The sequence below is a fragment of the Balaenoptera ricei genome, chromosome 15, assembly GCF_028023285.1.
Source record: "Balaenoptera ricei isolate mBalRic1 chromosome 15, mBalRic1.hap2, whole genome shotgun sequence".
Taxonomy (NCBI): Eukaryota; Metazoa; Chordata; class Mammalia; order Artiodactyla; family Balaenopteridae; genus Balaenoptera; species Balaenoptera ricei.
The window spans coordinates 28058625-28084830 of NC_082653.1; the positions used below are offsets into that span (position 1 = coordinate 28058625).

The following is a 26206-nucleotide window of genomic DNA, read 5'->3' on the forward strand; positions in this document are numbered from 1 at the left end:
GGTTGAACAAGGGCATAACAGGTGCCAGACACTTGACATTTACTCTCATTTAATCCCAAAGAAGCAGTGTCTCCATTTTATAGATGATGAAACAGATCCAGAAGTAACTTGCCAAGTAGCCAAGTATGTGACGAGGGCAGGAATGAAACCAGTCCTGTTTAGCAACAACATCATGTTCTCTTCACTGTATCTCAATGTCAAAAACTCCTACACTTCAGTGCTCCTCAACCAACCTTAATTCATCCCATTTCACATCTCCATCAGCCCAGTATTAAATTCAAAGCACTTGAGAACTAAGCCATCTATCACACACACGGTGTCGGTTGGAGAAGCATATTGCTCAGGCTGCAGGGACATTTCATTTGTTTAAATGTTTTTATTTAAAAAAAATTAAAGACCTTCACGGCACAACTTCTTCCCAGCACAGTTATGTTTTAGTTATACCAAATACAATACAATTACAACCAATAAATCATCAAGGTGGGGAGGGGGAACTTATGACTTCAAACTTAAAAGGGGGGAGGGAGCACTCCAAACAAAGTTAAAAAAATACTTAAAGAACCTTTCAGAGTAATTGCCAACACAACTGTCTTAGATTGGCTTTCCATTTCCTGCCATCTGATCAATGCAGACACAGGTAGTGCTGAGAAATGAAGTGTCCCAATACAAGGTATACAGATGAGGTAATTTACAACAACACAGAAGTTGTTACTCTGTAAACCCTTGCCCCCCACCCACCCACCCAATTGGGTCTTTTTTTTTTTTTTTTCATGCTTCTGCAGTGACTCCTTAAGTAGCATTTTAAATACTTCTATTTCTTTTAAAAGGCTCTCAGAGTCCTCTGCATTCACCTTACGTTTCTTGCAAGGTCTGATGCATGTTAGGAGGTCCAGCTGTTTGCAGCTCCCCACATCAGCCTCAGCTACACCTAGGTTCTCTGAGCTACAAGGGTGGGATGTGAAGTCTTGATTTACAACCCTCCTCCCCACCTCAAAAGAAATAATTCATCAGTCATAAGTGTCCTGTTCAAATCACAATCCAGTGCAAACGTAATCTCAAACTGCATCTCTGGCACATCTGGTGCTTTGAGGTTCTGCACAAATTCAACATGGTAACCCCCACAGCATTCTAGGGCATAAAAGGGTCGAGAACAATAAATATCCACTGTAAGTGGCCACAAAGAAGAAGATCACCCTGCCACATAGTCAGAATGTTTTCCCTATGGTTGAGAAGCATTATAAAAGGAGGCTTTAGCTTCCTCTAAAGTTTACCATTATATTCACTAAAGCCACCACCTTTGATAAAGTTACTAGAGCTAAGATGGGTTACAAAGTTAGATAAGTTCATTAAATTCAACTCCTCAAACAATTATGTTTATCTATGACGCCCAGGTGAGAAAGACTTGTGAATCTATAAAGGTAGGAGAATGGGGAACTAAGACTTCAGGCCTTAAAATATGTTGGAAGAATTTTTCCTAGTCCCCACAAGCAGCTACGGTAATGAAGCAACAGGAGAAAATACAGAGCTGATGGTTTTGCTATTGTGCTTAAAAAACTAGGCTTCCTCAGTGAAGCACCTGATAAACTTAGGTGGCTGGATTACAGTGGAAAATCCACTTTACACACAAACACACAAAAACTGGCGACTTTTCCCATCCCCAATCCCTGCACTGCTGAGACACAAAATGAATTTATGGCAAAGGATCCTTAATCCCCAGAGACGCTTTGGCTTGTGGAGCTTTTTTAAGGCCTCTCTGCCTGCCCAGTACCATGGGTTGAACGAGGATTGTATAAAAATGGGGGCCTTGGGAAGCCTCCACGGTACAGGGCTGCAGGCCCCTCAGATGTGAACGTGAGCCACCCACCCAGCGAGACCTTTACACAGGGAACTTAAATCTAACCTTGATAAATAAAACCAAACGTTTATTTACACCAAAGAATTCCAACACTGGATCTTTCACATATGAAGGACAAAGTATTATATATATACACACAGCAAGGGGTGGCAGGGCTGTAACAAGAGAGTTTAGTTTTCCCACAATTACAGGTCTACCGTTTCAGTTTCACTGGAGATAGTGGCTCTGCTCCTACCTCTCAGGTACATTTACAAGACTGAGGGGCAGGTCTTCTCAACGGATGGCATGTGAGGGAAGGGGAAGGTAGGAGGAAAAGAAGGTAGAAAGCTTAAAATAAAATGCAGTGGCCACATCTCTCATTAGCTCTTCAAGAGTTACTAGCATGAAACCAACATAGACAATGTTTTTTTCTTTTGTAAAAAGCAGTAATTATACCCAGTAACTAACTGAATTCAAAAGGGCCAAGTCAAAGAAAACTGAAATAGATTTTGCCTTCCCCCTCCTACCAGCTATAGAGCATGTTGGGAGATGAAAGGGGAAGAGGACCAAGGTAAGGAGCCTGGGAGGGACGGTATTAAAGTTTTAAACTGAACTGAAACTAAATTATAAGTGAGCTGGATTTAGGTTAGGTCAATAAGACATGATTCATACTGAACAGACGTTTTCAGGACCTGTCTGCACTTTGGGTAGATTTTCAGCATCTCACTGTAACTAAGACATATTTCCACTAGATTCACCAGTATAACCCCACTGAAGCACTTTTGGAGTAAAGTGATATAAGTGACTAGCAGTACACTGCTCTTATAGGTTGGGTCCTTCCTTCCTCCTTCCTTCCCACCTCCCTTCAAGAAGCTACATTTTTGTAATCTCTGGAGGAGAGCATGAAATACAAACCCCTCAAAGTGTGGGATGGTAGGGGAGCAATGGTGGGCATGGGAAGAAATCTCCACCCAAACGCAGCAGCCAGAATTGAGGCTGGTTTATCTTTGTTCTTTAGTGATGAGGAACTGAATTTGGAAGGGGAGAAAAAAATTTGTCCGTGAAATATTCCACCTGCAGATAATTTTTCAGGGAATCCCCTGAGTTATGAAAAGTTCGAGTTAAAAAAAAGAGAAAAAAAAAAGAAAAAAAAGAATATCAGCCTATTATAATTTTTTTTTTTATGACTGAACTACTATAAATCCACAAGCAACGGTTCAGACACGGTGCTTCTGAAGTATTTCACCCCTCCCCGCCAGGCGCAAGCTGCATCAAGGGAGTAAGTGGACTCCCCAACCTCTGCTCAGGCATCAGGAGACAGAAGGGGCCATTACTGCTGAGCGCCAGCGGCAGCTGGAACCGGCATCCCGAGGGGGTTGGCAGCAGCAATCACTGGTGAGCCTGCCAGAGGTCCAAGGGGTGAAGGGGTTGGCACTGAAGAAATCCCTGAAAGACAACAGCTGACAGTGAGCTAGAGACACTAACCATGGAAATCTTAGTCACCAGTTTTTCAGAGCACCTATCGCAAAAGTGACACAAATTCTCATTTTATTAAAGGCCTCTCCTTAGATTTTTACAAAGTAAATCTAATTTTAAATTAAATCTTCACAAATTAAAATGACAAGCTCCAATAAATTTAGTAGACAGGTAAAGAAATCTAAGTTTGGAGAGTTTAAGCAGTTTGTCCAAGGTGCATGGCTAGCAAGTGGCATCTATGCTTGGATTCCAACCCAAGCCTGTCTAGGGCAGCATGTCCAACCAAACTTTATGCTCTGTAATCTGTACTAACGTGATGGCCACTAGCCATATGTGACTCGTGAGCACTTGCAATGTGGCTAGTGTAGCTAAGCAATTGATTTTAAAATTTTATTTGATTTCAGTTACTTTAAATAGCCACATGTGGCTAGTCACTATGAACTGAGCAGTAGAAGGCTGGAGTCAAAGCTCATGCTCATGACCACATTCCCTAGTTAGCCAGCATTTTCAGTGCAGAAAGGATCATTTCTCATCTGTAAACTAAAATAGTGTTTTAGGATTTACTTCCATTTAGTTTCTTCCACCCATGATCAGACTACCTGTTAGACTGCCCTCAATCAGTTAGTTCTTCACATTTTCAAAATGTTATATATTTTCTGAATAGCTAATATAGTTACATGACTCAAAAATAGCTGAAAAGAGTATACAGTGAGAATTCTGCCTTGCCCTGTCACTTGGCCAACTTACGGCACCACTTTTGGGGTGTATCCTTCCAGAAATATTTTATGCATATACTTAAATATAATTTTATAAAAATATGCATATAAGAATCACATATAAGAATGTGATTATATATTCTTGCCCATTCCTGGTCTTGGACATGGTCTTACATCTTGCTTTCTTCATTTAACATTACTATTTTGGAGTTGAAACTAGACAAGAACACGAAACACTCATTCTTTTTTCTAGCCATGTAGCATTCCACTGAATGGATGCCCTGTAATTCATTTTATCAGTTCCCTACTCTACACGGAGCTGTTTTTAATGTTCTTTGATTACAGGTAAGGCTAGAATGAGTAACCGTGGACATATATCATTTTGCACGTTGGCATGATACCCAGAGGATAAACTCTAGAAGGCAACTAGTTCTTTAAAAAAAGAATTCAGACAACAGCAATTCTTTGAGGGTGTCTGAGTAAGTGCCCTCATGATCACGAGTATATCCATGTGGATGCTGCCTACATATATAATTCTTAGGGGACAGGCCTATGGTTTCTTTTGGGTAATTGTGGTTTCTTCTGGGTAAAAACTCACTCTAAATCATAATGACTCAACAACATTAACGATAATTTCATATAAACCATTATAATTTACTAGGCACACTGTAGTTGCTCTGGAAAAACTCAGAGAACCATTCTTTTTTTAATTAATTAATTTTATTTATTTTATTTTTGGCTGTGTTGGGTCTTTGTTGCTGCGCGCAGGCTTTTCTCTAGTTGCAGCAAGCGGGGGCTACTCTTTGTTACGGTGCGCAGGCTTCTCATTGCAGTGGCTTCTCTTGTTGCGGAGCACGGGCTCTAGGCGCACAGGCTTCAGTAGTTGTGGTTCGCGGGCTCTAGACTGCAGGCTCAGTAGTTGTGGCACACGGGCTTAGTTGCTCTGCAGCATGTGGGATCTTCCTGGACCAGGGCTCGAACCCATGTCCTCTGCATTGGCAGGCAGATTCTTAGCCACTGCACCACCAGGGAAGCCCAAGAACCATTCTTATACGCATATATACCCATGTACAAACCCCATCTCTACTCTCCCTCATTTTCTTAATCTTGCTTCTGAGGACAGCATCACCTACTGTCACTCTAACCTGTGAGATGAAAAGATCTCTTTACTCTTCATGGCTTGTTGAGACTTTCAAGTCCCAAATAATTTCTGTGATTCTGGCCTAGAAGAGACTGTTGATACTCTTACTCAAGGCAGGGCCATTAAGGTATACCAGGTTTCAAAAGCATTCTGAAACCTGGTGGGGAGAGCCATACAGGTCAGTATGTCAATAAGGTAATCATTATAGAGAACAGGGAAGGCCACAGAAATCAGGTCACAAAGAGGGAGCAAAATTAAGAATGATAACTGACTTCTATCTTTTTTTAAAAAAATAAATTTACCAATGAACTGACCTGACATCATACTGGCGCTGCTGACAGGCGTACTGCCCCCTGGCATGCTAGATGAGCCCATTCGAGCCTGGTCCTTCACAACAGTGTCTAGAAAAGAGACAAAAAGGTTAGATTCTGTTATGCTTGAAGGATTAAACTAATGGTCTGGGGCCTTAAAGCAGTCATCCTCATTCTTTACATTTTATTTATATTCCATATTATTCCCTTAGTAATAGAATTAAGGTGTCAACTGCCTTCACTATGAATTGAACAAGTAATACAAAATAGAACTATCTTTCCTGTCAAACTGTGGTAAAGGCCAACTACTAAACTAAATAGTAGGAAAAGGAGGTAATTATCCATAGTAGAGCTAATTTAAAACAAAACCAATCCTGTTAGAGTTTAATGACATAATACAATCTACCCTTACCCAGACAGAAATATATTATCAGAGTGAATTGGTTTTACTGCAGTTCACAGCTTGGTGCCAAATAGGCCAAAACTACAGGCTTGTGCAAATTAGTGCTATGACCACAGACTTCACTCTACATCTCCATCAGCCTTTCAGTCTGCTTCAGGTACAGGAGACTGAGCAAGAGTGTAATTGATTCACTAAAATACCATCCCACCACTCCCCAAGGAACAACCCAACACAATGAGGATGTGGTGCAGCTAAGTGCATTTTCACTCACGACAGCAGTTAGCTATACTCACAAACCTAGGTCAAGGTGTTCATACAATAAGGTTTTCAAGGCTTTTTGGCTCTCTCCAACAAATGATTAACAAGAGACAGGACAGATATAGGGCTGTATGTTCTAATCCAACCACTCCAGACTAGCCACTGAGAAGTGTCACCCACACAGTAAGAGAAGCAATTTATTTAGGAGTGGTCATGAGTCATGTACTCTGTTAGGTAAGAATCCTCTCAACAATCATGGTCCCCACTGAAGAAACCAAGGCTCATTGTGGGTGAAGTAACTTTGCAGCAAGCTAAGTGCAGGAGGTTGGAATTCCAATTCTGTTCTGTAGGGCTCTGGGCCCAGAGCTTTCTTCACAGCATATATTCTCCCCTGCCTGGTACAATCTACAGGGCAGGCCTGCACAGGCTCTGTGGACTGAACAGCTGGACTCACAGAAATAGGGGTGCTCCATGGCCTCTCTTGCGGTGAGCCGTGACTGGTGGTCGTACCGCAGCAGCTTGTCCAGGAAATCCAAGGCCTCAGGGCTGACAAGGTGCTGGTTTTCACTGTGGACAAAGCGTTCCCATCGCTTACGGGAATGTCTGCAGAGCCAAAAGGGGGAATGAGAAATGGACCAAGAGGCAGAGAAGCCCAACATTTCACTCCTACATTTTCCTCAGTGGCTAGGATTCCAGCCAACCACAAAAGAAATAAAAACTCAAGAGACTAGTCTTACACCGCTCTGCCGCTGCAGAGACAACAAAGCTAATTGGAGAGACTGGAAATAGCAGTGTTGCAGAAAAGAGAAATCTGGGTCCCCACAATTTTTTGAAACATAATTCAGGTTACTTTACAGGACTGAATGCTCCTGCACAGCTAGGAGGGTCAGGTGGCTGGGCTAAGGAGGCTTCCCTCCCCATCCCCCACACCCCCTTTCCTGGCATCTCTGCCACATGGCCAGCAAAAGCCTTTGTATCAAGAAAGTCCACCTCTTCCTGTTAAGTGGTGAATGAGTTAGTATTGTGTCTAGTCACTATTTTTAGAGTCTGTTGTCTGCACATCAGTCTTGAAGCATGTACTTATTCTGTGACTATTTTTTTCTCTTAGAGACAATTCTGTCATCTAGAAAAGCAAGCTGAATCAGGAGATTTTGATTTCTGACTCAACTGTAACCCTTCTACTAGACTCTACATAGTCAGGAATCTTCTGACTACAACCTCCACACTCAGAATCCTGTAAGTGAATCTGGGGAAATGGCCATTCAATCCAGTGCTTTTATCACAGGCCTGCCTATGCAGCATTCTGTAGCAGTGGACCAGAGATACCTCAGCAGTCTTGGCAAAGAGAACATAACTATTCTGGGGATCCAAAGTACCAGTTTACACCCAAACTGCTTAAGGCACAGATGCATAGATTTTATTTTGTGACTTACCTGCCTAAGATATCGTTAAAACGTGGATCTAATTCAATGTTGTATTTGTCAATATAGTCATATAAATCTTCTGTCCCCAGAACCTTGGCTATCCTCACCAACTAGGATTGAAGAAGACAAAACCCACACCAAAAGCATATTACGCGATTAAATCAACAATTAACCAGGACTGAATTAACAGAACAGGATCATCATGGCTACAGGTATGAATGTTACACCCAATTTACTTCAAATTTTTTTGCACAACATGAATGGATTTCCACATAACGTTCCCTAAATTATTACTGATGTGAATGTATCAAACAGAAAAAGCAAACCACTTTATAACCTGCTTCCTTCCTTCTGGTGATGTCTTATTTTTCCCCCCTTACAACCCAGCTGAAGATGTCACTTCCTTTGGGAAGCTCCCCCCCAACCCCATATACTCAGACCACTCATTCCCATTACAACTGTCTTTTGTATCTTGTCTACACTTCTACTCTGACATTTACTACTGTAACTTACTTTCTTATATGTTTGGTTCCCTTACTAGATAGACTAAGAAGAACTTTTGAGATGAGGGGCTATTCTTTCTTTTTGTCTATATTCCTCAATTCTGCATGGCACCTGATAAAGAGTTGCTGATTTTAACTGAATTCACATGGTATTCTTCGACTCATATGAAAAATGGTCATCATATGTATATAACATTCTTGAAATGATAAAATTGTAGAAATGGAGATTACAACAGAGAAGCATGAAAGAGGGGGAGGGGAAGTTGGTGCAACTACAAAAGGGCAAATGAAGGATCCTTGAGGTGACAGAGATCTTCTGTATCTTGGTTGTATTGATATCAACATCCTGGTTGTGATACTGTACATAGTTTCGCAAAAAGTTATATTGGGGGAAACTGGATAAAAGGCACACCATATTTCTCTGTATTAATCATTACAACTTCACATGAATTTACATTATCTCAAAATAAAGTTTAATTAAAAAAAAAAAAGTCATTGTGCTCAAACAAGGCAACAGTACCTTCCACAAGGCCCTAGAATCACTCCAGGTTCCCTTGAATGAAATGGCCCCTTGATCTACAAGGGGAAGTGCAGCTAGTATAAAAAGTACCATCTATATTTCTACTGACATACATCAACTCAATCCGTATGACGAGACAAAAGGATCACAGAAATACCACATATAAACCAACATGTTGGAGAAAACATTCCTAACCCTAATGAAAGTTCACATTCGGAGAGTCTAAGGTAATATCCTATATTTTAAACTATTATTCTTTGAATTGTAAAATATTTCCTAAAACATGTATATACAAGTATATCTCACAATTAAACAAGCAATGCAGAAGAAAAGCTCTAATTTCAAAAAGCTAAACCAATAGTTCCCAAGACACTAATCTGAGGATCAATGTCAGGTTGGCTGACAAGCCATTAACTGAAAATTATTCTAGGGTCCCACTCTCAGATTCTAACTTATTAATTTAATAGCTCTCAGGTGGGGGGGCCAGGCATCTGTATTTTAGCAAGATCCACTGCAGTTTCTAATGGGTAAGCAGATCTGGCCGTCACTAGGTAAGACCAGTAAATTTCCTAATAGGAACAACATATATCACCTGATCATAATTGTCATGTCCATGGAAAAATGGCTCCTTCCGGAAGATCATACTTGCCAGCATACAACCCAAGCTCCACATATCCAAACTATAATCATACATCTGCATTAAAGAAAATGTCGTCATCACACATGAAATGACAAGAATGAATCCTGTCACTTCAAATTTTTTTAGAAAAGCTTATTAAAAACAAACCACTCCACTGACTTGAAGTCCAAATACCAAAAACATGTTTTTCTTCTATGCATTCCCACCCTTGCTCCCCCACCCTCTCATTTTAAATCTGTACATACTATTTTGAATTACTTTCTTCACTTACATAAGAACACCCCAATTGTCAGCCTATGGAAACCTTTTAATGTGTATCATTTTTTTATTGCATGAATGCTTCAGAATTTAATCTTTAACTTCCCCTACAACAGGATAGTGTTCTGTTTTTCACCATTATAAATAATGTTGTAAAGAATATTTTTATGTATAAAATGTTTTTTGAACTCAGGGTTATATCCTCAAGACCCCAGAAAAGGAATTTCTAGGACAGAGTCTGAACTTTTTAAGGTATCTGATAATAACACCTGGGAGGACTGGGGCAGGAAAGGTATTCCCAAGGATTTTGTTTCCATGAGAACAGTGCTTTCTTTTCTTTTTTGGTAGAGGGAAAGTCTTTATATCTAGGTATAATTTAAGAAGAGAACATTTTTTTTCAGTTTACTTTTAAGGTTGGTTAAATCTAGCTTACAATTCTCCAACTAGCTGTGTAATTTCTGATTAGAAAAAGTGTCTTTCTCTTCAGTTAGGATCAAACGCAGATCTATTCATATTCTACTGACATTATGACAATACAAACATAAGTTGTGGCAGATGAATTGAAGTGATTCATATTTTACATTCATATAAAAGGGATAGCCATGGATGTGCATAAATGGCCTACTCAAAAGTGCAAAATGACATTTTTTGCAAATTATGTGCGAAATAAACACAGGACCAAAATTTTATCTGCCCTCCTCTTCTCACCTGATAGTCTACAAGTAGCTCAGGACCTTTGAAATATCGGGAAGCAACTCGGACGTTATATTCTTGGCCAGGATGGTAAAACTCAGCCAAACCCCAGTCTATTAGCCGTAGCTGAAAGAAAAAGATAATAAATAATGAGTGACTTTATCTTTTAAGTTACCCCTCACACTGCCATTAGAGTACTTTTTTTTTGTGGCTGCGCTGTGCAGCTTGTGGGATTTTAGTTCCCTGACCAGGGATTAAACCCGGGCCCTCGGCAGCGAGAGCGCAGAGTCCTAACCACTGGACCACCAGGGAATTCCCTAGAGTAATCTTTTAAAAAATAACGGCCATGTCACTCTCTATTGAAACCCCTTCAGTAACCACCTATTGCATTTAGGATGAAAATAAAACTTCTTAGCTTGACATACAGGGTTCTCTCCAGGATCTAATTCCTTTGCTCTAGTGAGCCTTACAGTTCCTGAAAAATACAATCTCATTTTGTGCTTCTGCAAATTTCTTTTTTTTTTTTAGTGATTTTTTTTTTAACATCTTTATTGGAGTATAATTGCTTTACAATGGTGTGTTAGTTTCTGCTTTATAACAAAGTGAATCAGTTATACATATACATATGTCCCCATATGTCTTCCCTCTTGCGTCTTCCTCCCTCCCACCCTCCCTATCCCACCCCTCTAGGTGGTCACAAAGCACCGAGCTGATCTCTCTGTGCTATGTGGCTGCTTGCAAATTTCTTAAACTGCTCATCTGACTAGAATGTCTCCACTATTCAATCTAGACTCCTACTGTGGTGAACACCTCATCTTTTGAGTTATTTAAGTTAGCTCCTTTAATGAAGTCTTTTCTACTTATGCAAATAGAAGCAACTATTGTCTTTGATATGCCCCCCCGCCCAACCAACCTCAGATAAATTTCTTTAATAGAACCTACAGCTCTTTACTGAATATTTGTTTGCTACCTTTTTAAAAAATATGGACTGGGGACTTCCCTGGTGGCGCAGTGGTTAAGAATCTGCCTGCCAATGCAGGGTACATGGGTTCGATCCCTGGCCTGGGAAGATCCCACATGCCACGAAGCAACTAAGCCCGTGTGCCACAACTACTGAGCCTGCACTCTAGAGCCCTCGAGCCACAACTACTGAGCCCGTGAGCCACAACTACTGAGCCTGCATGCCACAACTACTGAAACCCATGTGCCTAGAGCCTGTGCTCTGCAACGAGAGGTCACCGCAATGTGAAGCCCACACACCACAATGAAGAGTAGCCCCCGCTTGCCACAACTAGAGGAAGCCCGCGCGTAACAACAAAGACCCAATGCAGACAAAAATAAATAAATAAAATAAATTTATTAGAAAAAAAAAGAAACTGAGTAAAGAAGGAAACGTTTAAAAAAAAAAAATGGACTGTAAGATCCTTGAGGGTAGGGACTGTTTTATTCACCTTTGCTAATTTTTAGAATTCAATGTAATGCCCAGTACACAGGAGAAAACCTAAAAATATTTACTGAGTGAATGTGGTAAGAGAAAAGCCACACAAAACAGCTCTTACCAAAATGTACCCTGAAAGTGGAAACAGTAGTAGCAACGACAAGAGGCAACCTTAGCAACTATACCCCAATTAAAAAAAAAAAAAAAGGAACCTTATTTGCCCTTCGTGTGCAAACCATGACCATGATTTGAAGTGTAAGTAGTAGGGTCTGAGTAATGCCTGACTGCTCCAGCACTGTCTCCAAAAGTTCACTGTTCATTAGGTTCAGTGTCTTCTTTTAGTAAACAAAGGGAAATATAACAAAAGGTACGGAAGAAAGTATAACTTTTTTATCATCTTTCTCTTCAACCTCTTAATATCAGTGCTCCAGAGCTGTCCCTGAGCTTTCTGTCTTATCAATAAGTATTCCCAGATGATTATTTCTGGTCTTGTGGCTTCACACACAGTATCTCTGCTTTTCCCACCTATACTCTCTAGCCCACACGTATCACCAGCCATCTCTCTGTGATCACCTAACAGACATCTCAAAACTAAACCTCTGATAATTCCCCACGAAACCTGTTTCTCCCACAGATTCCTCCTCCTCTGTTACCTTCCATTTATCCTGTCATTCAGGTCAAAAACTTTTCACTCTGGACTCTTGTCTCCCTTCCACCCCAAGTCTAATCTGTCAACAAATCCTGTTGGCTCTACCGTATTCTGACCATATCATCACATCCACTGCCATTGCTCCGGTCCATGCCATCACCAATCTCTGATTTACTGCAATAGCTGCTTTTCTTAACTGGTCTACCTTTCACTTTTACCCTCAATTCTCCACACAGGAACCAGAATGATCCTTTATGATTATAAACTCATAGGAATTTGGAGATGTTCTGTGTACCCTTCACCAGTTCCCCTGATGGTAATATCTTACGTAACTATAGCACAATATCAAAACCAGGAAACTGACAATTCAGAGACCTTTCTTTTTCAGCAGTTTTACATGCATAAGTGTGTATATAGTACTACACAATTTTATCACATGTGCAGCTTCATATAGCTTACACCACAAGATAAAGGACATCACCACAAATGTCCTTTGCGCTATACCTTCCTCTCACTTTCTAACCCCTGGTAACCTCTCTGTTTTCTAACTCTATCATTTTGAGAGTATTATAGAAATGGAACCATCAGTTTAACTTTTTGAGACTGCTTTTTTTCACTCAGCATGAGACCCATCCAAGCTATTTCATTATCAATAGTTCTTACTAATCAGTAACAATACTACATGGTATAGATACACCAGAGTTTGATGAATCATTTACGCACTGAAGGTTTTTGTGTGGACCTAAGTCTTTGTTTCTCTGGGATAAATGTCACTGCTGGATTGTTTATAGCTTTTAAAGAAACTGACAAACTATAGAACAATAGTTTGACATTTTCCAAAATGAGTATGCCACTTGACATTCCCATCAGCAATGTATGAAAGATTGAGTTACCCTGCATCCTTGTCCGTATTTGGAACTGTCACTATTTTTTATTTTAGCTGTTCTAATACATGCGTAGTGAACTTTTAAATACGCAAGTGAGAACTTACCAACCCTCTGCTCAAATCCTGCAAAACCCCTGCGTGTTCGGAGAAAAGGCCTGACAGTGATCTTCCAGGTTTTGCATGATCTGGTTCTATTTATCTCTCTGATCTCCTTTCCTTCCCCTCTTCCCCGTGTTCATTCTATCCCAGCTCTATCCTTGTGCTGTTCCAACACGCCAGGCACATTCTTGTCTCAGGGGTTTGCATCTGCTATATGCTCTTCCCGAGACTGCATGGTTGACTCCCTTCAAGTGTTCTCCAAAACGTCACCTTCCTAATGAAACCTTCTCCTTACCACCTTGTTTAAAACTGCAACACCCTCTGCCACTCCCTATTCCTGTTTTATTTTTTCTTCCACATCACTTTTAACTTTCTATCCTACCAGTCTCACCCAGATGTGAGCTCCTATGGACAAGAATTTTTTTATCTATTTTTGTCTCACACATATATCCCCAGCCTCCAGAACAATACCTATTACATAGTGTGTGCTTAAAAGAATATTAACTGAATAAACAAATCACCTATATCCCCAAAGCCTACAACAGAGAGCCATCACTGCATAAAAGGTGGGCTTGGGTCACCTTAAAAAATAGAAATGTAACACTGCAGCTTTCATTAAAAGTACTTGTAGAGCTCAGAGGCCTCATGATACTTGCTAATAAGCAGCAGCATTTTCTGAATATTTCATCCATTTCACAACTGTACACACTTAATTCTCACAATAACCTAGTGGCATGCAAGACAAATATTACTTGTATACCCACTGTATAGGTTAAAAAAAAAAAAAAAAAAAAAAAAGAGGCAGATGAGGAGAAAGGCATTTCCCAAGAGAGTAGTTTTTCAATAAATAAGACTAGAAACCAGGTTCCCTGCCAAAACTAATGTTTTACCCACTATACTAATCTGTTTTCTTTTTGATAGGAATATGAATGAATGAATAATGTTTTAATCATTGTGATTTTTAAAAAAAAATTTTTATTCTAGTTGATTGACAATGTTGTGTTAATTTCTGCTGTAAAGAAAAGTGATTCAGTCATACATATACATTCTTTTCCATTAGGGTTTATCACAGGATATTGAATATAGTTCCCTGTGCTATAGAGTAGGACCCTGTTGTTTATCTATTCTAGAAACTCCCAGTCCATCCTTCCCCCAGCCCCCTCCCCCTTGGCATCCACAGTTTGTTCTCTGTGTCTGTGAGTCTGTTTCATAGATAAGTTCATTAATGTCATATTGTAGATTCCACACTGATTTGTTCATTCATTCATTCATCAAATATTTATTAAGTGCCTAACAGGTACCACGGACTATGACAGATGCTAGGAATAAAATCTTGAAGATGTGTTGTTAACTCTATCATGTTGATAAATAAGACTTGTCCATCTATCACTTTACCTTTCTGTGCTCATGATCAATCATGACATTATGGGGCTTTACATCTCTGTGCATAATCCCCATGCTGTGACAATAATCCAGGGCCTGTGGGAGGAACAGGTAAGAAAGGAAAGCGTTAGCTTGTATAAGAGCGATTTTTTAGTTAAAGTCCCTTACCTTTTCCTCCAGTTTTCCTTCTAGCCTCACAACACTCCTGAGAGTCAAAGTAAGGACAATCACTTCCGCAGGTATTTTTTAGAGACTTGTGCAAACCCATGCATGGCCTCTAAACTTCAAATCCGGTTCTTGCACAGTTGTTTCAACATCCTTTTTGTTAAAAAGACTCAAAGCGTACACCAATTACGTGACTTCCAATTTCTCCCCCTTACCCAAAGCCTGGATTATTTTCACAAACACGAGCCCCTCAAAAGAAGAAAACTGATCTGTACTACAAACCTCGTATTCAAAGAACAGTAATTCTTTAGCAGCTAAGAGTCTGCAACAGAGGTCGGCAAACCACGGCCCATGGGCCAAATATGGCCTGCTGCTTGTTTTTGTGAATGCTTAATTGGAACACAGCCACATCTATTTGTTTGCATGTTGCCTGTGGCTGCTTTCATGCTACAACATCAGAGGTGAGTAGTGTGAGAAAGACCCTATGGCCCACAAAGCCAAAAATTTTACCATTTGTCCTTGTAAAGGAGTTTGCCAACTCCTGGTTTATGACATCAAACCCAATTTGAAAACCATGTCCAATCTCAAACTAGTGAGTGGCATAACCTCTGGGGCTTGCTAATCCAGGCCTTCAAGTAAGCTGATGTCATTGGCCAAGTTCTTGTCCTTTCTGAAGGGCAACTTGGGTTCCTATGGTTCCCAGGGTTAGGCAAGCATATCCTTAACTTTCGGAAGTCCTGCTTGCCACAAGAATGCATGAGCCAATGGAAAGATCAAATATTTCTGCTGGCATAGCCTCTTCAGGGTACTTCTAAGGTTCAAATGCAGGCTTTATGTCAATCCTCATTTAGTAAGACACTAGCCAACTCTTAGCAATCTTATCTATAAAGCTGATCTTCTGACTACCGGAAGCAATATATTTGGTGATCCCACTTCAGGAATCAAAGTTCATTCTAAATCACCAATCTCTAAGCACAGATTTACATAATCTTTAGGATAATGGCCCTTTGAGGGCTGAGTTAAAGTTTACTGTTTTACTTGTTCAATTTTAAGTGAAATAAAGTACACCAGAAGCCAGTACACCAGGAGTTATTTTTTTTTACAAGTTTTGACAATTTAACTGTAACTTTCGTAAGAGCAAGATAGAGATTACAAATATTTGTTAAGGAGTCCCACCTCTCTTCTAAATACCCCTTCTAAAGCATTATAAATTATATTCTTACTAGACCCTTATTCCATAACCTTTACATCAGCATAAGAATTCTGATGCTACTAATTTATTAAAAATTTATATAAACAGACCCCCAAACCCCATATTTTACAAAGTTATCCCACTGGCTTTTCTACAGTCATTTGGATTATTTAACAAAGGGGAGATCTAAAGATATTTAGTATTCAAGGTTCTCTTACCTTCAGAATCTCATACATGTAAAATCGAATATCATAGTCTGTTAACGTCTGGTACAATTGCTGTTAAAGACAAATGGAACATTTGAGCCATGAAATAGTACTGAAAGGAAGGAAATTTCTCATCCTCATTTGTAGTAATTCAAATCAAGACTGGGCTCATTTACCACTGTTCTAAGATCTGTCTGTTCACCAGTCTCTACTTCTCCAACATTAACACTAAAGAGATACTTTGGGTCTTTAACTCTATATATAAAAGTGAAGAATTACTTAAGTTCATATTGCTGAAGCTATAATCTACTTTTGGGAACATACCAATTTACATATGCAACATGCACTGATATACATTTGTAGTTTTTCATTTACCTCCAGATCTTCTCATAAAACACATGTGGGCAAACACATAGCCTCCTTAGTAGGAAATTCATTCACCTTTGGCCTACAGTTACAGGCACTGCAGATCACCAGTGGGTATGCAGATGGATTGCTGCCAAATCTGCTGAGCCAATTTAACAGAACTGTCCCAATTTGAAAGTAAACTCTGAACATGTCATGAAAGTAAACTCTGAACATGTCATGTATCTTTTCCAGTTTCTAAAGAGTTTCAGACTTTAAAAAAAAAAAAAAAGTACATATCATTAAATGGTCAGTGGTGTCCTCTGACAACATTTTCCTTGAAGTTATCATTCTGATTCTAAAACAATTCTTCTTCCTTTTTTCCTCCACTCAGCAAAAGAATTCACTCATTTATTGATACCTAACATTTCTTTTTTTAAATTTATGTATTTATTTATTTTTGGCTGCATTGGGTCTTCGTTGCTGTCGCGGGCTTTCTCTAGCTGCAGCAAGCGGGGGCTACTCTTCGCTGCAGTGCATGGGCTTCTCACTGCAGTGGCTTCTCTCGTTGCAGAGCACAGGCTCTAAGCACGCGGGCTTCAGTAGTTGTGGCACACGGGCTCAGTAGTTGTGGCTTGCTGGCTCTAGAGCACAAGCTCAGTAGTTGTGGCGTACGGGCTTAATTGCTCCGTGGCATGTGGGATCTTCCTGGACCAGGGCTCAAACCCGTGTCCCCTGCATTGGCAGGCGGATTCTTAACCACCACACCACCAGGGAAGTCCCATATACCTAATGATACTGGCCTGGTGCAAAGGCAAGTCAAATACCTTTACAAGTTAAAACCCAAGAGAGTGCCTACATTCTTCTGTTGTGCTGGAGTTGAGAATTGTTGAAATTGCCAGAAGTCAGAGATATCTGTTGCAGAGGTTTGCGCTTCACCAGAATTTACACTACCCTTCCCCACCCATCTCTTTTTAAGATCTAGAACCCAAAGCTTCTGAGGAATCCTAAGGTATAAGCAAGCAGTCCTTGCTTTTATATATACACAATACATTTCTTCTTGAACTTTGTCATTTTAAAGAGAAATGCCCTAAGGCCGGATCCTGACTAAACATGAGCTGTTGCTTTCATTAAGTATGACATCACTGGAAACTGTCAAACGAATGGTAAACTGTCAAATGGTGAGAAATAAAAGTACTGGTCATTAGAAAGAGCACTAAACAAATAAAAAGGCAAAATACCAAGATATGGAAAGTGAGCACCGTTTGTACAAGAGTATGTCTATATTTAAATTTAGCACCGTAAGGGGACTTCCCTGGCGGTCCAGTGGTAAAGAATCCGCCTTCCAATGCAGGGGACGTGGGTTCGATCCCTGGTCGGGGAACTAAGATCCCACATGCCTCAGGGCAACTAAGCCCGCATGCCGCAACTACTGAGCTCACGTGCCTCAACGAGAGAGCCCACGCACCCTGGAACCCGTGCGCCACAACTAGAGAGAAAACCCGCACGCCACCAACTAGAGAGAAGCCCATGTGCCTCAACGAAGATCCCGCATGCCACAACTAAGACCTGATGCAGCTGAAAGGAAATGAGGAAGGCAGGGAGGGAGGGAGGGAGGAAAGGAAAAAAAAATTAGCACTGTAAGGATGAAAAGCTCTTTTTAAGTAAGTTAGAAGGAAGCTCTTCTAACAGTAACATCCCTGAAAGACTTTCTATGTGGTCTAAAAACCCAACAGCTTGAAATGGTTGGTTATACATTATACCTTGAAGTCTGTGTTGTTTACGTGTTCAAAAACCAAGGCAGGAGTTCGTGACTAGGGGAAAGAAAAAGAAAACACACATTAGTAATAGCCCTGGCAGCTTTAGTGGGCACAATGTTTGCGGACACTACGTGGTGAATTTGGCAGTCCTTGCCTCAGTAGTAGGAAACCCTCTATTGCTATAAGCCCTCCCCACTCTGATCATCACCACACTTAGGTCATATTGGGGATGGATTTCAAACAGAAGACATGGAGCTGAAGTCTCACCAGGCTCTAGGCAGCCCAACAATGCGCCCATCGCCCATCGGCATCGGACCTGAGTTTGCAAAATGGATTAACACATTTCAGTTTCCAGTGCTATCAGTCTCTTAGCCTAGAAGAATAAGAAATAGTCTGTGGGTGGAGGTCTCTTTGAAAGAAAGACCCAAGCTAGTTAAGTGGTATAACTGATAAAGCACTTTTAAAGCAGGACTTAATGGTAGAGGGAGGAACAAACAGAGGCCAGTTGTGCTCAGGGTCAAACACCACCTCAGCCCTGGTGGGCCTTACTAGCGCCTATTATACTCACCACAGGGTCTTTTACAATGTCTGCCAGTGTGATGATGTTGGGACCGCCTCGCAAATTCTCCAAAATCTTTATTTCACGCTTGATTTTCTTCTTCTTTACTGGCTGAAAGGGTAAAAGTACATCATTAAAAAAATTATTTCAGGATATTTCAACAGGTAATGTAATACATGAATGGCTTACTTATGAGCTCCTTGAAGGAAGGAAATGTGTCAGATTTATCTCTGAATCCCCCTTCTCCTAGCCCTGTGCCAGGTACTTTGCAGGTACTTAGCAAATACTGAATTGAAAGAAAAAAAGATTTCCACTCCAAAGACCAAAACTCTGCAGAATATCCATTTAATTCCAATCATCAGTCCTAATGTGTTAACTTTTAAAAACTATACAAACTAGGAATGTAAATGGTAATACTAAGATATATCTAGAAAAATCTTTTTATTAATTAGCATGAAACATGGTGCTCTTTCCATTCCTTCCTCTAAGTCTTATAAACACCCTACAGAAATGAAGGAGATCAGGACCAACAGCAAAGATGGCCACACCATCTTTGTGCAGTATAACCCTGTGGGTTAAATGTGTGCCTAATGTGAATCCTTCTTTCATTGCCTGCTAGTTGTGTGTCTATGGGCAAGTTATATAACCTCTCTAAACCTTTCATTACGCGTAAAACGATCAACAAGAGTACTTATCTCATAATATTAATGCAAGGATCAAATGAGATATCTGAAAAGACCTCAGAATATGGCTGAGACATAACACATAATATCTGTCTAGCCTTATAACCAATATATCCTCCACATTCCTTTATCTTCAGCCATCATTTCCACATCTGCTCTGGTACAGAAATCTCTTTCTTGTTTTTTTTGAGAAGGGCTTTGGTCCAAATGCACCTCCTCTACAAAACCTTCTTTCTAAACAGTCTAAAACAGTGCTGGTCCAAAAGAAATATAATGCAAGCCACATGTGTATTTTATTTTTTATTTTTTTGGCCGTGCCTCACGGCTTGTGGGATCTTAGTTTCCACACCAGGGACTGAACTTAGGCTGTGGCAGTGAAAGTGCCGAGTCCTAACCACTGGACCACCAGGGAATTCCCCACAGGTGTATTTTAAATGTTCTAGTACCCTCGTTTAAAAAATATAAAGAAACAGACAAAATTAATTTTAATAATACATTTTAGTTAACAAAAATATAACCAAAATGTTATCATTTCAACATGTAAATCAATATAAAAAATTACTAATGAGCAATTTTATATTCTTTTTTTTTGTACTAGGCCTTTGAAATCTGCTGTATTTTATGCTTACAGCATATCTCAGTTTGGACCAGCCATATTTCAAATGCTCAATAACCACGTGTGACCTATGTCTGCCACACTGGACCAGGCAATCTTTCCTATTGGTGTTGGTCACCTCAGACTACTGACACACTGCATACGCTTCTTAGAAACTGTTGTAAGTATATATCATCTCTTCATTAACAAGACTACTGGTTACTAAACTTTGATTATCAACCTGGGATTTTTAATATACAAACTGTATAGATCTGCTGAATCAGAATCTTGAGAACAGAGCTGGAGATCTATTTTTAGACACTTCTCAGGTTGATAATCCAGATCTAGGAACTACCAAACAATACTATAGACTCTTTTAACCTTTTCTTGAGCACCTAAGCACATAGCACAGCAGGAAGCAAGCACATTTTGGAAACAGACTGTCCTCAAAACCTGGCTTTGTAGCTGTGTAGCTTTGGGAAAAGCACTTAAGTGTTTCTGAACTTTACACTTGCCTTGTAGAATTGTGATGTAAATACTACAGCTACAAAAGGGCCCAATGCAAAGTAGACAGTCAATAAATGGAAGCTGGGAATTCCCTGGCGGTCCAGTGGTTAGGACTCCGAGCTTTCACTGCCGAGGGCCCGGGTTCGATCCCTGGTCGGGGAATTAAGATCCCGCAAGCCATGAGGCGTGGCCAAAAAATAAAAATAAAAAAACATATTAAAAGTAAATAAATAAATGGAAGCTGCTTTACTAATAGTGAATTCCACATTTAATTCAATCCATGGCCTCAGCCTTGCTTCTATTAGAACTCACTACACTGGCTAGGAAACAAGCTGATCACAAGTTTTCTATTTGCTTTGACTATCAGATCTTTCTGATCTGCTGGAGTATCTAGGAGATGTTTCTACTCTCCAGGAACTAATCCATCAATCTCTCTCCTGTTTTCTACTAAATCACTATATCCCAACTGCTGGTTGATGGCAAAAAGCTACTGGTTTACAAAACTTCTGTTCTACAGAACCCTTAAAATCTATAAACTTACAAAAGCTAGACAGACCAGGCAGGTCACTTAAATCCTAATTTAATGTGATCAATGCAAATTTTTTCTAATAAATGGGGGGAAATTAAAAAATTTAAATATAGTTATGAATGAACTTAATCTATAATTATACCATCTAGCTACACAGTTACAGTAACATATACAGTACAGTTAGGAAAAGACTGAGCTAGAAAAAAAAAAATCTTTCCAAACCACCCATCGCTCAAGACCATGAATGGCTCTCAACAACCTAGATGAGATAAAAATCATATTTTTCAAGGCTGGAAGGAAATGGAGATGTTATCTTTTCCCAGGCCATCACTAATTTAATCTCCCTTTCCAAGTTTACTTCCCATGTATGATCACATGACAGCTTCCACATGAAACATTTCTCTGACTTATTTCTTCCTCTTTTCTTAATCTTGTGCATTCCAGATTATGCTTCCCTTCCATGCTCCCATGCACACCAATCCAAATCCTTCTCCCACTCAGGGCCTGAAAACAGTTCCAGGGAGCTTTGCCTAACCATCACCACTCTCTTCTGAACTGTAAGACTCACTATTTATGCCTTTCAGATGACTCTAAATAATACTTTTCTCTTTCAACTTATGTGTATAATTTTTTAAATGGCTACCAGTTGAAACACAAATACTTTTTTTAGTTATTTGGACTTAACTACTTAATAAACAAAACTATATTTCTTTTGGCTTAGGGGTACCATGAGAGTCACTGAGGCAGTATGGGTGCTATAAATTGAGAAAGTCTGGGTCCCTCTGCTTCTCATGTCAAATATGGAAAAAGTTCCTGTGGCAAGGAGCTGTATGCTAAGTTCCTGGTATATGGCAGTGTACAGTACAGTTATAACTAAATCACAATTTGCATACAGGTAGCCCATTGGCCAAATCTAGCCTGTACGGTGTTTTAAAAAACTCGAGCCAACATTTAAAAACCAGGGGAATTAGTATACAAATATAAATGTCTAGCTTCTTTTTGCGAAACAGTACCAAACAACATTAGACTTGCACTACTGCTGGGCAATCATCAGCTGGAGCTGGAGCACATGCCATAGTACCCATCACTCACATCTTCTAATCATGGGCACTTAAATCAGACTAGCTGCATTAATGTCATCCACCTGTCCTCTAAGAGTCTGCATTTGTGACTCCTCATCTTTACACAGTAGAGCTAACAACTCATTGAAAACAAAAGCATGGAATAGAACTAAAAATGTAAGAAATAGGAAATCAGTGTTAGGCAAGACCTAGGACAGAGAAGACTGAATCTTTACTCCCTCCCTCTGCCACAATCTAGCTGTACGATTTGAGTCAAACACTTCTCTTGCTTCAGTTTCCTGATCTGTCAAATGAAGATAATCTCTTCTATTGACTTCAAAGGAGCAATAAAATCAAGGTGTTAAAGCACTCCAAAAACCCTTTCAAGCGCTACTTTAAAAAAAATTCTAAACTCCAAAAACCTGTGAAGTTATAATCTCTCTTCTTGTACTTACCTTGAGAATTTTAACAACAACTTTTTCATTATTTGTGATGTTGATGGCTTCAAATACTTCACTGTATTTACCCCGGCCTAATTTTCTAACCAGCTGGTAGTCATCTTGATTTCTGGGAACAAAAAGAGTCAAAGTCACAATAATTTAAAAAGTTCAAACTATCAAGCACTAATTCAACTTACAAAACTATAGCCAGTAGAGTAAAAGAAATAAAACGTATTTCAAATAATCCCCAAATTTGCTTCTTTGTATTTTTAAAAAATTTGGCCAATTTAAAATGTGTGTTCCAAATCCTAGAATTAAAAAATTTAAGACTTTCAGTTATTCTTTCAAATCCCAAGTTGTTCACATCTCTATTGACATACCACACGTAGATAGCTTGTATTGGGGTTTGTTATGTATGTTTGTCTCCAACAGACAGCTTTCCCTTGGAAAATAATTTTTATATATTCCTGTCCCTCAGTGCCTGGCTCAGTGTTGGCATCTTACAGGAAGTCAATACAGGAATATTTCAATTCAGCCACACTTTAGGAGCAGCCGATTTTTAATGGGTCTCTTTGCAGGTAAGTGGCTTTCAAACATATAGGTTTGACCTCCAACTTGCCCTCCAAAGCTCTGAGGACAGTCCACGTAATGAAGTTTGCAAACCACACTACAGATCATGAACCACAGTTAGGTGTCCCTTCCCCTACTTTTACCCATATTCCAAGACTACTAAGCAACATCAGAGGTGAAAAAGAATAAGGGAAATGCTAACATTTTCTCCCTGCCTCTGCTTACAACTTAGAGGAATTTGCTCTAAAGAATGAGAGTCTTTTCAATAAGGCCTAAATGCTATTTACTCCTGCTGGAGACACTGAAAATTCAGTGTAAAAAATGTAAAAAATCAGCAATTCATTTTCCTCAAGCAAAAAAAAGAGAAAGTGAATGAACAAAGAAGATAAAAGGTACTAAGGACAGTGGACAATGTAATAATCATGGCAGGTCTAGGGAAGGAAGCTCTTAGTTCTGGTTGAGTTCTTTTCCTGTGGGAGGGCACAGAAAACAAATGCAAGCAAGCAAATAGCACCACGCCAAAAACTCAAAAGGGTTGTTTAGTGCCATTTAAGCAGAACTGAGCTCAAAGCACTTAATTTGAAGAGAGTGGTTGAAATTTCCGCAGTAAAACTCAGGTATTCCTGGAGTCCAAAGCATGTGATGTAAGAGGAAAATTGTTAGATTATCAATAATGATAACACCTATTGGCACTGTACCATGGTTCTTGACGGTATCTTTGAAGCACACTGTGCCTCCTTGTGCAGAGGTAATGTACTTACCGTTAAGAATCATGGCCCAATCAGCATTAAAACACACCGTATGACAAATTTTGAAGACCATTTACATGCTATGAAAATCACATGTGGACAGATAAAAAATGTAGTGTATGGGAGCTGCAGCCTTACCAAGTTTTCAAATTGTTATCTTTTGCATTTGAATATCAAAATAATTTTATCACAAAAGGTACGACCTGATCAATTAAATACATACTATGTTGGGACAAGAAATGCAAACATCCAAATGCGACTGCACAGAAAATTAGGAGGGCAAACACAGCTGTTCAGGCAGACTGCAACTGTTCAGGATGGAATTTCGGCTGAATTCCACGTTACACATGGCTAGCCTCATGATAAGGGCAAATGTTTTAAGGGTTTAATTTTGCTTCTCATCAGAAAGAGGACACCTTTCTGGAGAACTGTTTTATCCTTCAGTATCATCATGGGACAACATTCTCTGACCTCAAAAATACTTTATGTAAGAGCCTGGTGTTTTCAAAGTCTCTCAAGTATTAATTCTCACCTAACTGCAAAGCCCTTAGCTGAGCAAGCTAATAGATAACTCTTTGTTACCATACAGAATATATACATCGGAGAAAAGAATAAGAGACCGAAATGTTTTTTAAAGGGTAAACCCATCAGAACTGTTAATTGACCAAAGCCAATACCCTGTTTCTTTACTGTAGAAGAAAACAAAAATTGTCTTCAATCTTGAGGTTTATAACTGTACAGTCAGGGAAGTTTCCTGTTGTAAATTACTCAACAAATCTACAAGAGTCAGCCCTTTGGGTGAGTACAGTGAAGTAAAAGGAAATTATTACCCCCATTCCACCACATGTGACTCGTAATCCCAGTACTCTCGGGGTCTGTGCGTATTAACATCTGTGTAAACTCTGGCCCTGCTTGGCACGGGTCCCGACATGTCAGACAGGTTGGCGGACAAAGCTGGACTTGACGTTTGGAGAGATGGCAATCACTGTGTTGAGAGGCAGCTGGGGGTAAGACCTCGTTTCAGAACTGTTTTCTTCAAACTGCAGAAACAAAACACACAAAGGCCAAGGAACCATTTTTAAAAAGCACATAGGAAGAAAAAAAATCATCCTGAGTAATGGCCTCAAATATACCTCTGGCTCTCCTACCTGTTAACCGATGAATATATCCCAACTGTGCCAATCACAGTGTTTCCTGAAACATGGGGAAAAATTAAAACAAAACACCAAAACCCCAAGAAACATACTTAAACCTATACTGGCCCTAATCCTATTCTACAAAGTAGCCTGTTACCTCTTCATCTAAAGTTTGGATGCTCTTTAAAAGATAGCCTGAAAGGGAAGAATGGCATTGTGGATAAACCCATCAGCATTACTACTATTTATACATTCTACAAAAAGTATTAGCAAGGGATTCCCTAGTGGAACAGTGGTTAAGAATATGCCTGCCAATGCAGGGGACACAGGTTTGAGGCCTGGTCCGGGAAGATCCCACATGCCTCGGAGCAACTAAGCCCGTGCGCCACAACTACTGAGCCTGCACTCTAGAGCCCGAGAGCTGCAACTTTTGAGGCCCGCGCACCTAGAGCCCATGCTCCGCAACAAGAGAAGCCACTGCAGTGAGAAGTCCGTGCACCGCAATGAAGAGTAGCCCTGGCTTGCCGCAAGTAGAAAAAGCCTGTGTGCAGCAACGAAGACCCAATGCAGCCAAAAAAAAAAAAAAAAAAAAAAAGTATTAGCAAGAACAGCACTTTCCTTTCAACAGCTTTCTACAGCTCAAGTAAGGGTGCTAAAACACTCTAGAATGGTGGCAAAGTCAAGAGTACAAACCTTAGTCTGACTCTAATATGTGATGAACCAGGAAGAGAATAAAGACTTGTTCTCATACATCAAAGTTCAATGTCATTTTATTATTTGGGGAACTTTACGTAATAATAGGTAGGCCAGTGATCACCATTCGAAAGATACACTTGATTTCATTAAAAAGAAAAAGAAAGAAACTAGTAATTTCCTCCTGATTTATTTAATATAGGAGCAAGCTTAATAAAAACTGGTGGAGGGCTTCCCTGGTGGCACAGTTGTTAAGAATACGCCTGCCAATGAAGGGGACACGGGTTCGAGCCCTGGTCCAGGAAGATCCCACATGCTGTGGAGCAACTAAGCCCGTGCACCACAACTACTGAGCCTGCGCTCTAGAGCCCGTGAGCCACAACT

General features: G+C 39.9%; 1 protein-coding gene across 1 annotated transcript in view; it reads right to left on the reverse strand.

Moving 5' to 3' along the window:
* Positions 1-356: 356 nt before the first annotated feature.
* The window catches only part of CSNK2A1 (casein kinase 2 alpha 1), a 54833-nt gene continuing 28983 nt past the window's right edge, over positions 357-26206 (reverse strand). Inside the window, 13 exon segments of the mRNA XM_059896504.1 lie at positions 357-3202; positions 3204-3280; positions 5482-5568; positions 6594-6742; positions 7573-7673; positions 9179-9280; positions 10193-10303; positions 14645-14728; positions 16208-16267; positions 18304-18354; positions 18869-18970; positions 22690-22801; positions 24824-25033. Coding sequence (XP_059752487.1) covers positions 3077-3202; positions 3204-3280; positions 5482-5568; positions 6594-6742; positions 7573-7673; positions 9179-9280; positions 10193-10303; positions 14645-14728; positions 16208-16267; positions 18304-18354; positions 18869-18970; positions 22690-22801; positions 24824-24924 — 1263 coding nt within the window. The 5' untranslated portion in view covers positions 24925-25033 and the 3' untranslated portion in view covers positions 357-3076.